Below are 18,014 nucleotides of genomic sequence, written 5' to 3'. Positions count from 1 at the left end.
CTACTGGCTTAGTGATGCAAGTTGCGCAAATACAGACAATAATAATGGCAACATGTTTTTTTCAAATGTTGCTACCTAAACATGTTGTTCTATTCTAATTTAATTCTCTGAAATAATTTCAACTGCTAATTCAATGTTTTCCCGTCCACAATTGACCCTTCGCTAAGCCACGCCCGAAAACCGCAACTGGCCAATCGTGTCTTAGCAACCGTAACTAGGCGCGGGAGGTCTGGCAAGCTTTCGAGCGAGGGAAACATGCCGAAGCGCTGTGCGTGTGGATTGTGCTAATCTGATACCCGCTATCCTAAAAGTTTGGACGCGGGAGTGGAATTTTTTTCCTTCCCGAAAATCTAAAAGCCAAGAGGAGAAATGACGAGCGTGGATCAGCAGTGTGGGAGACCACATTCACAACTACATGTCCACAGGATTAACAAAAACACATATTGCTTGGAAGTTGGAAATAATGACTGTTCTTTGTTCATAATGCATATATTTTAACGTAAAATAAGACGATTAAAGACAAGACGGAGGCTCACTGACATACTTTAAAATATATTTCAGCATTTCGTTAATCGACGGCCTACTAACGTTACCCCTGACTGAGTAACCCAATCTGATCGCGGCTCTCCCGGTGTTAGTGTTATTCCACAAAATGTATGGATAAACTGTTTGATATATAATTATTAGATTATTTTCACATTTCACTTACCCTGCTGTGCACGAAAATAGCTGTGTGTTTCCCATGTGAATGGTCAGCGTATGAGGCGGCGGCTGCTTGCGCTGGGACTATAGGCTTTAGCTTCAATTTGAATGAAATTATTCGCTAATCGGTTTTTTTATATTATTTCGTGGAAATATCGCTCGAATGCACACTGCAGTCCCCTTTGTCTTGCTCTCTCAGATATTTCACATGTTCGCCAAAAATTACTAATTATCTCATTGGGAACGTCTGACACCGGTGCACACACACTGTAATAGACGTGCCAGACACGAAAGCTTGACAGGCGTAGCAACAGTAACTAGGGAGGGCGGGGCTTAGCGAAGGGTCAATTTGAAAGAGTATCTTATTAATGAGTTGTTCTCCTCCAGCTTCTCGCAAGCCGTTTCGTCATGAAACTGTTGATGCTGTTTTTACACATTGAGCCGATTCTGGAAACTGACGATCACAATAAAAAAAAAAAAAAAGTGATTACAATTCTCCCATAATTCTGAATAGAAAACTAAAAAAGAGGTTCTGGCATAATGCTAGTTGCTGAACATTTAAAATAAATTGTTGTTGTTTTTTTAAATTGGTTTGAATACATGATTCAAGGACTCAATTATAAAGATGTCACTTGTTTCATTACTGGATGAATCAGCGTTTTTGAACAAATCTTTTGAATGAATGATTCAATGACAAGAACATTTTTAACAGTCTCTTGTCTCCACCTACTGGTGTAACAATGTAATCGATACAAGCTTTATTTGAAGCATCGAGTTACTTTAACATTTTGGTCACTTCTGTTTGCGATGGGGAACTGGTTGTCTCCCTCGGTTGTAAAGCTGTAGTTTGGGTTTGAACATTGTTAAAGTGTGAAGCGTATAACGGGGACCAGGAAATGCTCCCTCGTGACGATTTATTTATTGGTACACATGCAAAGTTGGTCGATAACAATCACTTGTTTACAAAGTGCCATGGGAAGTCAAGTTATCAATGCTTAAAATTTTCAAAATTTACTTTTTTTTTTTTTAATGTTAGTTTCTGTCATAATATTTTCCCAATAGGCTTATCTGTGATATTAGCAGAGCACATTTTACACATGAGGAAAACCAATTGTTTAGTCAATAATTCAAGAAGCTCTTGATTGTAACTTGTACTCGGCCTTATGAAAAAGTAGTTCTTGTAATTGTTTAATGTAGCAGCATTTGTTTCAATAAGGATATAATTACAGGTAGACCATTGATGCCTCACATTTAAACTTTTCCTTTCTTTTTTTAAAGTCTATTCCCGTAACAGATTATTTATTATAAATTCTACAAGTTAGTTAAAATGTAGCCTACCACAATAAACCCATAGAACTTGATAAATGGTAGTAAAGGTGGTCATGAAGTGTATAAAGCGCGCAGGAGGATGTTTCCCTCGTTTCTTAAGTCGTTTAGTGGCTGTTTTTAGATCATGTTTGATGTTCTCCACAGCGTTTTACTACATTCTCAATAGAATTTAAACCGGTTGTACATTTTATCAACGGCTCGCGCAAATCTATTTACAAATCCTTGGGAACTTTTGGGATAATGCAATATATATCACACTGTGCAAGTGGTTATGACAATATATTTAATGTTCATTGTAAAATATGTACGCAAACATTTAAGAGCGCAGGGAGAGAGGCTTAATTATGTCATTCGCAGTGCTTCATGGGAGTGGGCGGAGCTAAAGAGATATTTGCTTGTTTTGATTCTCTGATTGGTGGAGATTTTTTCAGAATCATGGGTAATGTAGTTTTTACCTGGAATTCTGCTGTTAAGCATGATTATTTAAGAAGTAAGTTGAAACAATGCAGACTAACAGCTGTAATACAGGCGTATAGCATCCGTTAACAACCTCGCCTGGGAAGAGAGCAGCTGCAACAATGAGAATATGCGGAAAATAACGTGTTTTTAACATACAAGCATGAAAACCTGCTCTAGTAGAGCCCAAAAACAACACCAAGAAGACTTGAAGAATAATGCCTCTTTAAGATCTTTTACCTCTGTTCTTTTTCCAGACCAGACATGCTTTATTTAGTTAGTTATAGTGTATATGTGACTTTTACAAGCTTAGTGAAGAAAACAAAAGCCTCTTTTTGTTTTGTGTCAACCATAAACATGATATACTAATAAGTAGCTCTGCAAAAAACAACATATGCTAAAAAAAACAGAATTTCCTTATTCTTGACATAAAGGGTTAGTTCACCCAAAAAGAGGTGATGAAGATATTTCTGTCCATTAAAGGAGTCGTTCACTTCAGAATGAAAATGTCCTGATCATTCACTCTCCGCCACGTCATCCAACATGTTCAAGTCTTTCTGTCTTCAGTGGGAAAGAAATGAAGGTTTTTGAGGAAAACACTCCAGGATTTTCTCCATATAGTGACTTCAATGGAGTCCAACGGGTCGAAGGTCCGAATTGTATGACCTTTCACCCTGATCACGTAATGTGTGTGCTTAAATAGTGGTTAAAGTATATAAATGTGTATTTAGTTATAAATGTGCGCTGGTTTGTGTAGATCAGACTCTTATTCCTCGGCTGGATCGTGTCGAGACTTTGAAGCTGCACTGAAACTCACATTCGGACCTTCGACCCGTTGGACTCCATTGAAGTCACTATATGGAGAAAATCCTGGAGTGTTTTCCTCAAAAACCTTCATTTCTTTTCCACTGAAGACAGAAAGACTTGAACATGTTGGATGACGTGGCGGAGAGTAAACTATCAGAGAATTTTCATTCTGAAGTGAACGACTCCTTTAAAACCTGATCATAAAGACATTGGTATACGTAATCCATAAGGATTCTGACTCAATCACTTTATATGATGAACAGGAACAGATCACATCTAATAATCTAACAGCAAACAGTGCTTTCTTGACGCAGTGTGTGTTCATGTTCAGTATCAGTGAGCATATTTGACTTCTGGCCTTTGATAGGCAGCCTGGGTCAGAACTACAGTGTTCGAGAGATAATGTTCATGCACTGAAACAATCAGTGTGTGACGAGTAAAGAATAACCTCACCGCCGGAGTGTGTCTTATCAGAATCACACTCTCCAATACATGAACTATAAGGAGTCCGTAATCCTGTTGTTTATGTCCCGTCAGCTCAACTTATCATTCAGATCCTGACGTGCAGAAATAACCCAACGCATGATAGAGCACTCGAACCCTGAGCTTATTGATCCACACAATCAGACACTACCTCAGCACAATCCCTTATTAATCAAAGGTGCATGTTGATTTATCTTGAGCTTCACCGCTGTAGTGTTTTAGTGTTGTTTAGCATGTTTTAAGTGTGTGTGTGTGTCTTTAAGAAGGGTGTTTGTGTCATGTGACTCCCTGTGGGGGTTTAGATTATGGGGTGTAGTCAGTTTTAAGGGAACGCCTCCTGTGTGTCGGGATAATATAAGCGTGCGTCACACAAGAAACATTTTCTTCTCTGTTAGACACGACGCCTGCCGGAGGACGAGGTATGCCGTTTACACACCAGTTATTACGTGTTTACTTTACCATGCCAGCATTATTTGATATGTCATAAATCATATTGGTGTTTTTGCAATTGCTTGCATGCAATCTTGAGCTGCATTATTGACATGTTTTGCATGCGGTCGAGTGTAAATGCTTGCTGTGATGATTTATGATTAATAAGTTCTCATCTGGTAGACTTAAGATAAGTTTCAGAACCGCTCGATCTGTCTCACGTGAAGACGTGTGTGTGTGTGTGTGTGTGTGTGTGTGTGTGTGTGTGTGTGTGTGTGTGTGTGCGGGGGGGGGGGTTGCTGTTCACTGTATTTTTGGAATAGAGACTCGACCTTCACATGTCAACACCGTCTGAATTACAGTAAACCCTAATCTGTTTCCCAGCACACTGAAACCAGTCTCTAACACGGGTTATTATAACTAAAACTATTAAAAACATGGTGACACTTTACAATAATGCTCATTAGTTAACATGAACTAAAAATGAACAATACTTCTACAGCATGTATTAATCTTAATAAATACTGTAACAAATGTATTGTTCATTGTTAGTTCGTGTTAGTTAATACATTAACTAATGTTAACTAATGAACCTTATTGTAAAGTCAAGTGTTACCAAAAAACAATAATGTTAATTAAAATAAAGCTGAAATAAAATAAAAAATAAATATTAGTTTAAAAACTTAAACTAAACCAAAAATAGAAATGTTTGTTGAAGCACTAAAAGTATTAACTGTAAATTAATAAACACTTAACTAATTAAACCTAAATATTAATATTTAAAAAAAAAGCACACTGCATTACTAAAAAAGGAACTAAATATTACATGAAAGCTAAAAATATATCACAACATTAATACCACTTCTCTAATATCTAATATTTATATTGTAGCCAAAGCATGACTTTTGATTTTAGAAATATTAGAATGCATTTAAATAGTGAATTTTGATTGAGTTATGACAGAATTGTGTCTGAAGGCTGTTTACCTGTGATATATCACAGTCCTCAGTGATTCCCTCCTGAAGACTCGAGCCAGTGTGTTTTTCTTCGTCTGGCTCCTCCTCTCTGCGGTGACATCATCAGAGGGGGCGGGGCCACTGAATGGCTTGGTCTCATTGGCTGTGTGTGTGTGCAGATGCCTGAGTTTGAGAAGAGCACGGTTCACATCAGAGACCCGGAGCGAGTGGAGCAGATCATCTGTAGTCTCATTAAAGGTGGAGCGTCTAAACTGCAGGTACAGGAACACTGAAACACACACACCCTGACACACCAGTCTTTATCTGTGACACACACTCCTTCTGTTCCTCAGGTCATCACAGACTTTGATATGACGTTAAGCAGGTTTGCTGTCAATGGGAAACGTTGCCCAACATGTCATAGTGAGTAAAACAATGGACTTGTCAACGATATGTCTACATCTTTCTTGAAAATATAAAGAATGTATTACATTAAAATGAAAAAATTACATTTATGAATGTAAAATTTCACATGGAATAGTAATATAAGATTTTAAAGGGTCTGTTTTCACCAAAGTATACAGAAATTTGGGGATGAACCACTTCTTTCAGTTTTAGAAAAGTTAGACAATTCCAAAATTCCAAAAAAATAAGTGGATATTTGTTTATAAATCAATTAAAAAGTTGAAATATTGTCCTTAAGCTTTGCAAGTTTATAATTTACTAGGTAATAACATTCTTTTACTGAATTTATTCCAAAAACCTGTTTAAAGAATAACCCTTTCTGTCTTAATATACATTTTGATGACACTGAATTGAATTGACGGATATATTTAAAGTCTTCGAGATGCAGTGATCTATACGTGTTGCTTTCACAGATATCATTGATAACTGCAAGTTGGTGACAGATGATTGTAGGAAGAAGGTATGCAAGATGAAGAGCTTTATTCTTCTATCACGTGAGCGTTTAAAGTTGGTGAAAGTATATTTACATGGTAAAAATGTGATGTTTTCCAGCTGCTCCAGCTAAAGGAGACGTATTATCCTATAGAGATAGACCCTCACCTGACCATGGAGGAGAAATATCCATTTATGGTGGAGTGGTGAGTTCAGATACACACGCCGTAATAACCTGCAGGAAATCATCTTTCACAGAGCTTACAGAGCAGCTATTCTGCTGTTTCCATCTGTGTGTAGTGTGTAGTGTTCATCAGTGTGTAGTGTGTAGTGTTCATCAGTGTTTAGTGTGCAGTGTTCATCAGTGTTTAGTGTGTTGTGTTCATCAGTGTGTAGTGTGTAGTGTTCATCTGTGTGTAGTGTTCATCTGTGTGTAGTGTTTAGTGTTCATCAGTGTGTAGTGTTCATCTGTGTGTAGTGTTTAGTGTTCATCAGTGTGTAGTGTTCATCAGTGTGTAGTGTTCATCAGTGTGTGGTGTTCGTCAGTGTGTAGTGTTCATCTGTGTGTGGTGTTCATCTGTGTGTGGTGTTCATCTGTGTGTGGTGTTCATCAGTGTGTGGTGTTCATCAGTGTGTGGTGTTCATCTGTGTGTGGTGTTCATCTGTGTGTGGTGTTCATCTGTGTGTGGTGTTCATCTGTGTGTGGTGTTCATCTGTGTGTGGTGTTCGTCAGTGTGTAGTGTTCATCTGTGTGTAGTGTTCATCTGTGTGTGGTGTTCGTCAGTGTGTAGTGTTCATCTGTGTGTGGTGTTCATCTGTGTGTGGTGTTCATCTGTGTGTGGTGTTCATCAGTGTGTAGTGTTCATCAGTGTGTAGTGTTCATCAGTGTGTGGTGTTCATCAGTGTGTGGTGTTCGTCAGTGTGTAGTGTTCATCTGTGTGTAGTGTTCATCAGTGTTTAGTGTGTAGTGTACATCTGTGTGTGGTGTTCATCTGTGTGTGGTGTTCGTCAGTGTGTAGTGTTCATCTGTGTGTAGTGTTCATCAGTGTGTGGTGTTCGTCAGTGTGTAGTGTTCATCTGTGTGTGGTGTTCATCTGTGTGTGGTGTTCGTCAGTGTGTAGTGTTCATCTGTGTGTAGTGTTCATCAGTGTTTAGTGTGTAGTGTTCATCTGTGTGTAGTGTTCGTCAGTGTGTAGTGTTCATCTGTGTGTAGTGTTCATCTGTGTGTGGTGTTCATCTGTGTGTGGTGTTCGTCAGTGTGTGGTGTTCATCTGTGTGTGGTGTTCGTCAGTGTGTAGTGTTCATCTGTGTGTGGTGTTCGTCAGTGTGTAGTGTTCATCTGTGTGTAGTGTTCATCTGTGTGTGGTGTTCGTCAGTGTGTAGTGTTCATCTGTGTGTGGTGTTCATCTGTGTGTGGTGTTCATCTGTGTGTGGTGTTCATCTGTGTGTGGTGTTCATCTGTGTGTGGTGTTCGTCAGTGTGTAGTGTTCATCTGTGTGTAGTGTTCATCAGTGTTTAGTGTGTAGTGTTCATCTGTGTTTAGTATGTAGTGTTCATCAGTGTTTAGTGTGTAGTGTTCATCAGTGTTTAGTGTGTAGTGTTCATCAGTGTTTAGTGTGTAGTGTTCATCTGTGTTTAGTGTGTAGTGTTCATCAGTGTTTAGTGTGTAGTGTTCATCAGTGTGTAGTGTTCATCAGTGTGTAGTGTTCATCAGTGTTTAGTGTTCATCAGTGTGTAGTGTTCATCAGTGTGTAGTGTTCATCAGCGTGTAGTGTGTAGTGTTCATCGGTGTGTAGTGTTCATCGGTGTGTAGTGTTCATCAGTGTGTAGTGTTCATCAGTGTGTAGTGTTCATCAGTGTGTAGTGTTCATCAGTGTGTAGTGTTCATCAGTGTGTAGCGTGTAGTGTTCATCTGTGTTTAGTGTGTAGTGTTCATCAGTGTTTAGTGTGTAGTGTTCATCAGTGTGTAGTGTTCATCAGTGTGTAGTGTTCATCAGTGTGTAGTGTTCATCAGTGTGTAGTGTGTAGTGTTCATCGGTGTGTAGTGTTCATCGGTGTGTAGTGTTCATCGGTGTGTAGTGTTCATCTGTGTGTAGTGTTCATCTGTGTGCAGTGTTCATCTGTGTGTAGTGTTTAGTGTTCATCAGTGTTTAGTGTTCATCAGTGTGTAGTGTTCATCTGTGTGTAGTGTTTAGTGTTCATCAGTGTTTAGTGTTCATCAGTGTGTAGTGTTCATCAGTGTGTAGTGTTCATCAGCGTGTAGTGTGTAGTGTTCATCGGTGTGTAGTGTTCATCGGTGTGTAGTGTTCATCAGTGTGTAGTGTTCATCAGTGTGTAGTGTTCATCAGTGTGTAGTGTTCATCAGTGTGTAGTGTTCATCAGTGTGTAGTGTGTAGTGTCCATCAGTGTGTAGTGTCCATCAGTGTGTAGTGTTCATCTGTGTGTAGTGTTCATCAGTGTGTAGTGTGTAGTGTTCATCAGTGTGTAGTGTGTAGTGTTCATCAGTGTGTAGTGTGTAGTGTTCATCAGTGTGTAGTGTGTAGTGTTCATCAGTGTTTAGTGTGTAGTGTTCATCAGTGTTTAGTGTTCATCAGTGTTTAGTGTTCATCAGTGTGTAGTGTTCATCAGTGTGTAGTGTTCATCAGTGTGTAGTGTTCATCAGTGTGTAGTGTTCATCAGTGTGTGGTGTTCATCTGTGTGTGGTGTTCATCTGTGTGTGGTGTTCATCTGTGTGTGGTGTTCATCTGTGTGTGGTGTTCGTCAGTGTGTAGTGTTCATCTGTGTGTAGTGTTCATCAGTGTTTAGTGTGTAGTGTTCATCTGTGTTTAGTGTTCATCAGTGTGTAGTGTTCATCAGTGTGTAGTGTTCATCAGTGTTTAGTGTGTAGTGTTCATCAGTGTTTAGTGTGTAGTGTTCATCAGTGTGTAGTGTTCATCAGTGTGTAGTGTTCATCAGTGTTTAGTGTTCATCAGTGTGTAGTGTTCATCAGTGTGTAGTGTTCATCAGCGTGTAGTGTGTAGTGTTCATCGGTGTGTAGTGTTCATCGGTGTGTAGTGTTCATCGGTGTGTAGTGTTCATCGGTGTGTAGTGTTCATCAGTGTGTAGTGTTCATCAGTGTGTAGTGTGTTCATCAGTGTGTAGTGTGTAGTGTCCATCAGTGTGTAGTGTCCATCAGTGTGTAGTGTTCATCTGTGTGTAGTGTTCATCAGTGTGTAGTGTGTAGTGTTCATCAGTGTGTAGTGTTCATCAGTGTTTAGTGTGTAGTGTTCATCAGTGTTTAGTGTTCATCAGTGTATACTGTTCATCAGTGTGTAGTGTTCATCAGTGTGTAGTGTTCATCTGTGTGTAGTGTTCATCAGTGTTTAGTGTGTAGTGTTCATCTGTGTGTGGTGTTCATCTGTGTGTGGTGTTCATCTGTGTGTAGTGTTCGTCAGTGTGTAGTGTTCATCTGTGTGTAGTGTTCATCTGTGTGTGGTGTTCGTCAGTGTGTAGTGTTCATCTGTGTGTGGTGTTCATCTGTGTGTGGTGTTCATCTGTGTGTGGTGTTCATCAGTGTGTGGTGTTCATCTGTGTGTGGTGTTCATCTGTGTGTGGTGTGGTGTTCATCTGTGTGTGGTGTTCATCTGTGTGTAGTGTTCGTCAGTGTGTAGTGTTCATCTGTGTGTAGTGTTCATCTGTGTGTGGTGTTCGTCAGTGTGTAGTGTTCATCTGTGTGTGGTGTTCATCTGTGTGTGGTGTTCATCTGTGTGTGGTGTTCATCAGTGTGTGGTGTTCATCTGTGTGTGGTGTTCATCTGTGTGTGGTGTTCGTCAGTGTGTGGTGTTCATCTGTGTGTGGTGTTCGTCAGTGTGTAGTGTTCATCTGTGTGTGGTGTTCGTCAGTGTGTAGTGTTCATCTGTGTGTAGTGTTCATCTGTGTGTGGTGTTCGTCAGTGTGTAGTGTTCATCTGTGTGTGGTGTTCATCTGTGTGTGGTGTTCATCTGTGTGTGGTGTTCATCTGTGTGTGGTGTTCATCTGTGTGTGGTGTTCGTCAGTGTGTAGTGTTCATCTGTGTGTAGTGTTCATCAGTGTTTAGTGTGTAGTGTTCATCTGTGTTTAGTGTGTAGTGTTCATCAGTGTTTAGTGTGTAGTGTTCATCAGTGTTTAGTGTGTAGTGTTCATCAGTGTGTAGTGTTCATCAGTGTGTAGTGTTCATCAGTGTGTAGTGTTCATCAGTGTGTAGTGTTCATCAGTGTGTAGTGTGTAGTGTTCATCAGTGTGTAGTGTGTAGTGTTCATCAGTGTGTAGTGTGTAGTGTTCATCAGTGTTTAGTGTGTAGTGTTCATCTGTGTTTAGTGTGTAGTATTCATCTGTGTTTAGTGTGTAGTGTTCATCTGTGTTTAGTGTGTAGTGTTCATCTGTGTTTGGTGTGTAGTGTTCATCTGTGTTTGGTGTGTAGTGTTCATCTGTGTTTGGTGTGTAGTGTTCATCTGTGTTTGGTGTGTAGTGTTCATCTGTGTTTAGTGTGTAATGTTCATCTCTGTTTAGTGTGTAGTGTTATTCAGTGTTTAGTGTGTAGTGTTATTCAGTGTTTAGTGTGTAGTGTTCATCTGTGTTTAGTGTGTAGTGTTCATCTGTGTTTGGTGTGTAGTGTTCATCTGTGTTTAGTGTGTAGTGTTCATCTGTGTTTAGTGTGTAGTGTTCATCAGTGTTTAGTGTGTAGTGTTCATCTGTGTTTAGTGTGTAGTGTTCATCTGTGTTTGGTGTGTAGTGTTCATCTGTGTTTGGTGTGTAGTGTTCATCTGTGTTTGGTGTGTAGTGTTCATCTGTGTTTGGTGTGTAGTGTTCATCAGTGTTTAGTGTGTAGTGTTCATCTGTGTTTGGTGTGTAGTGTTCATCTGTGTTTGGTGTGTAGTGTTCATCTGTGTTTGGTGTGTAGTGTTCATCTGTGTTTGGTGTGTAGTGTTCATCTGTGTTTGGTGTGTAGTGTTCATCAGTGTTTAGTGTGTAGTGTTCATCAGTGTTTAGTGTGTAGTGTTCATCAGTGTTTGGTGTGTAGTGTTCATCTGTGTTTAGTGTGTAGTGTTCATCTGTGTTTAGTGTGTAGTGTTCATCTGTGTTTAGTGTGTAGTGTTCATCTGTGTTTAGTGTGTAATGTTGCTGTTTGATCATGAGAAAGCTCCAGTTCTTCTCTATATCAGTCCCATTGTATCTTGAGTTTCTTCCGGGAACGAACACGACACAATATTCCTCATTATAATAATTAATACGCAGAATAAAGGGGAGGGGCCTGGTTGAGTTAGTTAGTAGCGTGTTAAACTGGCGGTTATGGTAAGGGGGGGGACATTTCCCAAACACACTCAAAGCGCTCGACCAATCACAACACACCGATCCAGCCGACCAATCAGAGCACAGTGTGCTTTTCAGAAGGAGGGGCTTCATAGAGACAGGAAGTAAACAGAGCGTTACTGACAGACTGGGAAGAGAGGAGCCGCAACAATGGAGAATATGAGGAAAATAATCAACATTCAAGCAGGAAAACCTGTTCTAGTAGAGCCTGAAAACTACATCAAGACTCTATAATTAAATAAAGTGGTATTTTTTCCTCAGGTATTTTAAGTCTCACACGTTATTGGTAGAACAGAGATTGGAGAAGGACAAACTCCCAGAGGTCGTGAGAGAGTCGGACGTCTGTCTAAGGTACAAACACATCATCGGGCTGACATCATGATGGTTTCACTAGCTTTGCTCCCACTTTATACTTATACTAGGTGTCTTTAACTTATATTTAACTTGCATAAAAATGTGTTAGGGTTAGTACAAGGTATTGTGTTGATGTTGTTTTGTAAAACTCTTGTGCTGTTATTGATGTGGATACGGGTAAAGTTACCCAGAAAGCAACATAGTGTCGGCCCAGATCCGGCCCACATCTGGTACATGTGGATTCAACGTGTACCAAATGTGGGCCGGATCTAGGCCGAAGCTATGTTGCTGTCTGTGTAGGGACAGGTTTGCTGATATGGGTAGGGTTAAGCATGGGTTAATGGGCAAGAGAAGGTCAACTGAGTAATTATAGATGCAATAACATGCAGGCATTTTTTAAATTCAAGTACAATGTAAAAACATGTATGAACATGCACTATGAATATGCAAATGAGCCCCGCCTCCACTCACTCACTCAGAGATCCACTCCCTGACGTTCACACATTGATCTGATTGGTTACAAGGTAGTTTGTGACGTCAGAAACACCAGCGATTTCAAAGCGTGTTTTTGAGACTGTCTTTGGTTCACTGCAGTTTTAAGGAGAAAATACTCAGCAATGCTGTCGACTTATGAACTTACACATGGTTTGTGTTAAAGCATATTAAAAACACCACATTGACACATAAACAACATTAAAAACTTAATTTTTTACCACAGGGGGACTTTAATTTAAATGTTACATATAGTTTACAGATACATTATTAAAATATGCAATTGAATCACTCCGATTCGCAAATAAATCGTTCAGTGTGATTCGTGAATCAGTTCAGCAGAATCGTTCTTATATCTCAGAAGGGGGGTAACCAGATGTAATGAGTAACCAGATGTTTTATGAAATGCAAAGGAGTAAATAGTTAGATATAATGCTTTGAATTGTAGTGAATTATAAGTAAACATTTCCCGAAAATTTCGGACTAAAATTTCAGGTTCAGTGTGCAAGGACCTTTACTCTAAAGCTCGATGGTCTCGCGATGTTGATCTTCAGTATGTGTTTGACAGGGACGGGTACGAGCAGTTCTTCGACCGGCTGCTTCAGCACAGCGTTCCCGTCTTCATCTTCTCCGCGGGTCTGGGAGACGTTCTGGAGGAAATCATCCGACAGGCAGGCGTTTACCACAACAACGTCAAAGTCGTGTCCAACTTCATGGAGTTTGATGAGAACGTGAGTCTCTGAGTCCGATATTACAAAACCGATACCCGATTATGGGAAAATGCTTAAATATCGGGAAAAATATCGGTAAACCGATACATTGGTCGATCACTAGTTCAGATTAATATCCTTGGTTCAGGTTAATATCCCGGGTTCAGGTTAATATCCCAGGTTCAGGTTAATATCCCGGGTTCAGGTTAATATCCCAGGTTCAGGTTAATATCCCGGGTTCAGATTAATATCCCGGGTTCAGGTTAATATCCCAGGTTCAGGTTAATATACTGGGTTCAGATTAAGATCCCGGGTTCAGGTTAATATCCCAGGTTAAGGTTAATATCCCAGGTTCAGGTTAATATCCCGGGTTCAGGTTAATATCCCGGGTTCAGGTTAATATCCCGGGTTCAGGTTAATATCCCAGGTTCAGGTTAATATCCCGGGTTCAGGTTAATATCCCAGGTTCAGGTTAATATCCCGGGTTCAGATTAATATCCCGGGTTCAGGTTAATATCCCAGGTTCAGGTTAATATACTGGGTTCAGATTAAGATCCCGGGTTCAGGTTAATATCCCAGGTTAAGGTTAATATCCCAGGTTCAGGTTAATATCCCGGGTTCAGGTTAATATCCCGGGTTCAGGTTAATATCCCGGGTTCAGGTTAATATCCCGGGTTCAGGTTAATATCCCGGGTTCAGGTTAATATCCCGGGTTCAGGTTAATATACTGGGTTCAGATTAAGATCCCGGGTTCAGATTAATATCCCGGGTTCAGGTTAATATCCTGGGTTCAGATTAATATCCTGGGTTCAGGTTAATATCCCGGGTTCAGGTTAATATCCCGGGTTCAGGTTAATATCCTGGGATAAGATTAATATCCCGGGTTCAGGTTAATATCCTGGGATAAGATTAATATCCCGGGTTCAGGTTAATATCCTGGGTTCAGATTAATATCCCGGGTTCAGGTTAATATCCTGGGTTCAGATTAATATCCTGGGTTCAGATTAATATCCCGGGTTCAGGTTAATATCCCGGGTTCAGGTTAATATCCCGGGTTCAGGTTAATATCCTGGGTTCAGATTAATATCCCGGGTTCAGGTTAATATCCCGGGTTCAGGTTAATATCCCGGGTTCAGGTTAATATCCCGGGTTCAGGTTAATATCCCGGGTTCAGATTACGATCCCGGGATCAGGTTAATATCCCGGGATCAGATTAATATCCCGGGTTCAGGTTAATATCCCGGGTTCAGGTTGTATTCCCGGGTTTAGGTTAATATCCCGGGTTCAGGCTAATATCCCGGGTTCAGATTAATATCCCGGGTTCAGATTAATATCCCGGGTTCAGATTAATATCCCGGGTTCAGATTAATATCCTGGGTTCAGGTTAATATCCCGGGTTCAGGTTAATATCCCGGGTTCAGATTAATATCCCGGGTTCAGATTAATATCCTGGGTTCAGATTAATATCCCGGGTTCAGGTTAATATCCCGGGTTCAGGTTAATATCTTGGGTTCAGATTAAGATCCTGGGTTCAGATTAATATCCCGGGATCAGATTAAGATCCTGGGTTCAGGTTAATATCCCGGGTTCAGGTTAATATCCCGGGTTCAGATTAATATCCCGGGTTCAGATTAATATCCCGGGATCAGATTAATATCCTGGGTTCAGGTTAATATCCCGGGTTCAGGTTAATATCCCGGATGTAGGTTAATATCTTGGGTTCAGATTAATATCCCGGGTTCAGATTAATATCCCGGGTTCAGATTAATATCCTGGGTTCAGGTTAATATCCTGGGTTCAGATTAATATCCCGGGTTCAGGTTAATATCCCGGGTTCAGGTTAATATCCTGGGTTCAGATTAAGATCCTGGGTTCAGGTTAATATCCTGGGTTCAGGTTAATATCCTGGGTTCAGGTTAATATCCCGGGTTCAGGTTAATATCCCGGGTTCAGGTTAATATCCCGGGTTCAGGTTAATATCCCGGGATCAGGTTAATATCCCGGGTTCAGGTTAATATCCCGGGTGTAGGTTAATATCTTGAGTTCAGATTATCCGCTGGGATGATCGTGTGGTGATCAGGATCTGCTGTTGTCCTGCAGGGGATTCTGAAAGGCTTTAAAGGAGAGCTGATCCATGTTTACAACAAGCACGACGGTGCCCTGAGGAACACAGAGTATTTCAAACAACTGAAGGAGAACGGGAACATTATCCTGCTGGGAGACTCGCTCGGGGATCTCAACATGGCGGACGGCGTTCCCAACGTGGAGAACATCCTCAAGATCGGCTTTCTCAATGACAAGGTGCGTACGATTCCTTTAGGATTCACGTTTTTGAATATATAATGTTTTTTAAAAAAATTCAAAACTTGCACCTTGGAACCTATTTCAAAGTTTGCGTTTTCGAGCCGCCAAACACTGTTCTTGTGCAAATGAACAGCCAGAACACATTTAAAGTTTTCTGTTCTCTGTTAGAACGGTGTCGTGTTAGCGGCCGCTAAGTTAATAACTAATGATTTTTGCAACGGAAGTGAATAAATCAAAACTAACTTTAGCTGGACAATAACTTTATTCTAGATCTGCTGTAAACGGTGTATATTGTTAAAAGCGCTGTATAAATGAAGGTGACTTATCTTGACTGTCTCAGGTGATTTCACTGATCGATGAGGATCATGTTGTGTTTCACAGGTAGAGGAGCGGCTGGAAAAGTTCATGGACTCTTATGATATTGTCCTAGTGAGGGATGAAACACTTGAAGTGCCTAATTCCATACTTCAGAAGATCTTGTAATGGACACAGACTCAGTTCCAGGATTCGTGGATAATTCCCGCGCTGAGGCCGGCCTTCATCTGTCCTCACAAGCCATACACGCAACCTTTGACCCTTTTAAAGTTCTGCCCTCTCATCATAATGAACTATTTTAATAAACGCATCTGGGTTCTAAACATGTATCTAAAGGAAAATACATCACATCATTTGCATATTGGTACAATTATTGTTTGTAGTATTTTTGATATGGAAATATGTGTTTGCAATAAAAGTTGTGAACAGCAAATCCCGACTGACGCATCAAACTCATGATCGTTCTGAAAATTGTGCACTTTTAAAGTCTGTTACACTTCTCATGGAACTATGTATTTCATGTAAGTATGCACAGATCAAAATTAAAGCAATGCTATAAATTGCTTCCAAAGCCATGTTTCATGTATTGTGTGTGAGAATGTTTTAGCATAAATTATCCAAGTTTCGGTGTTAAAATGTGCACAGCCTCCTGGTCACCTTTGAGGTATAGGCAATAAAGGCATTTTTCTCCTGAGTGTTTGACTCTATTAGATAACGCATGAATGAACGAGAAAGATTTATGCAAAGTTGGCAATAACTGAAGGTGAGTGTTTGTTTAAAGTTTGGGAAAAGCTTGATTTGAACTATTAGGCATTTGAAATGTGCCATCAAAATGGCTGATTCTTATTTTATTGAATATCATTTATGTTAATAATCTTAAATCAGAATTACTTCCTCTTGCAGCATCTCTTCTCTGATGACGAGAAGAGACACATTTGTTCTTTTTCCAGAAGCGTTTCACAAATACAGCGAAATGGAGAAGAAAATACCAGTGCAACTTCCATTTTATGCCTTAAATATGAAGGTATATTTGGTGCAAAACAACTGAACGCCTGTGACAGTGAAATGTGTAGTTGTAGAGAATAGCTACACGTGTGTATCAGTAAATTTGAAATCACAGAGAGAAATATTTTAAGAGTTGCAAACTTGTAGACTTTTTTTCTCTTCCACAAACACAACAGTTACACCTTCTCTAATTCTTCATTGCAGGTGCACAAATCCTATTCTACAAATCACAAATTAAGAAACTCGTATGCTCACATTTTTGCTACAGTTGCTGCAGTGAATATGGTGCAAAACATACTCGGTTACCTAACGTAACCTCGGTTCTCTCTAGAAGAAGGAACGAGTATTGCGTAAGTATAGCTTACGCTACGGGAAAGATTCATCTTTTCGAGATATTGAAGGCAAAAAATTATCCTCAATTTTGTATCCATTGTCAACGCAGTGCAGCAGCTAGCAGACCTAGAGCAGGCTGTCTAGCGTGCTCATAGGCTGCCCTGCGGGAACTGCAGCAGCCTACCACTGAGCCCGACGTGACGTCACGTCCAGCGCCTTCACAGTGTCAAAGCCCGCCAATATGGGCGTGGCTTAGCGTATATAAGCAGGGTTCATAGGCTGAATTCTCTGGTTTTCATCGACTGAAACGAAAAACGCTCGTGGTGGGAGCACGGTAGGTTACGCAATACTCGTTCCCTCTTCTAGAGACAACCGAGGTTACGTTAGGTAACCGATACGTTCTTTTACGAGATGTTCTCTCGTATTGCGTAAGTATAGCTTGCGCTACGGGAACCCCTTGTCAACGCCGTGCACGCCAGCATCCACTTATGAGTCCCAGAAAGATGCGGGGATCCCAGATCAGCGGAAATAAGCGCATGTATATATAAGCGTATGTAAATAAGCACTCACAGGGAATACAGAGCGGCGACGCCGGTCAATGTATAAGCATATAGCACATAACCTGATACAGTGCAGCTCAACCAGAAGAGCTAGTCATATGAGAGTAGTTTGCGCACGACAGTACCTGGGCAGAACTGACCTCTCACTTAAACTGATAGTAGTTTCGCCTGCAGGGCGGGAACTTCCAGATTATAGAATCTGACAAAGGTGGAAGGGGAGGCCCAGCGCACCGCCACACATATGTCATGAATAGAAATTCCACTGGATCCTGCCCACGAAGAGGCCACGCCTCTGGTGGAATGAGCCCTGACGCCCAAGGGGCATTGCAGACCTTTTGCTGTATAAGCAGCTGCAATCGCGTCTATTATCCATCTGGATCTGAAGGGGGGCGCGGGGGATTCATTCTCCTGGTTCCTCTGAGGAAGCGGATGATGAGCTCGTTCCTGCCTATTGACTGGCCGCGCGTCGATTCTGAAAACGCTGCGACAGCTGCCACATAGACTTTGAGCGTGGAAGGGGACCTTACCTTTTCCAACAGCTCTTGAAGGGAACT

At 40.7% G+C, this 18,014-nt stretch overlaps 1 protein-coding gene and 1 long non-coding RNA gene across 4 annotated transcripts in view; both read left to right on the top strand.

Annotated features, from left to right (window-relative positions):
• nt5c3a (5'-nucleotidase, cytosolic IIIA) overlaps positions 1-16,256 on the top strand; it is a 17,305-nt gene extending 1,049 nt beyond the window's left edge. Inside the window, exons 1-9 of one of the 3 annotated variants that reach the window (XM_077200198.1) lie at positions 4,051-4,196; positions 5,342-5,440; positions 5,516-5,585; positions 6,041-6,087; positions 6,180-6,265; positions 11,649-11,738; positions 12,802-12,964; positions 15,044-15,244; positions 15,629-16,256. In XM_077200198.1, the coding sequence (XP_077056313.1) occupies positions 5,342-5,440; positions 5,516-5,585; positions 6,041-6,087; positions 6,180-6,265; positions 11,649-11,738; positions 12,802-12,964; positions 15,044-15,244; positions 15,629-15,730 (858 nt within the window). In that variant the 5' untranslated portion in view covers positions 4,051-4,196 and the 3' untranslated portion in view covers positions 15,731-16,256. Of the gene's footprint in view, positions 1-4,050; positions 4,197-5,208; positions 5,441-5,515; positions 5,586-6,040; positions 6,088-6,179; positions 6,266-11,648; positions 11,739-12,801; positions 12,965-15,043; positions 15,245-15,628 lie in introns of those variants that run through there. The other 2 variants (XM_077200199.1, XM_077200197.1) reach the window with 2 other exon arrangements.
• Positions 1-18,014, top strand: part of LOC143709108 (uncharacterized) — a 168,496-nt gene that overhangs the window by 120,854 nt on the left and 29,628 nt on the right. The window lies entirely within an intron of this gene.

This window comes from Siphateles boraxobius, unplaced genomic scaffold (genome assembly GCF_051911475.1).
Source record: "Siphateles boraxobius isolate OS27281-9 unplaced genomic scaffold, OSU_SipBor_1 45, whole genome shotgun sequence".
Classification (NCBI taxonomy): domain Eukaryota; kingdom Metazoa; phylum Chordata; class Actinopteri; order Cypriniformes; family Leuciscidae; genus Siphateles; species Siphateles boraxobius.
Note: the sequence above shows the minus strand (reverse complement) of the source record. Positions and strands in the feature narration are given on the sequence as shown.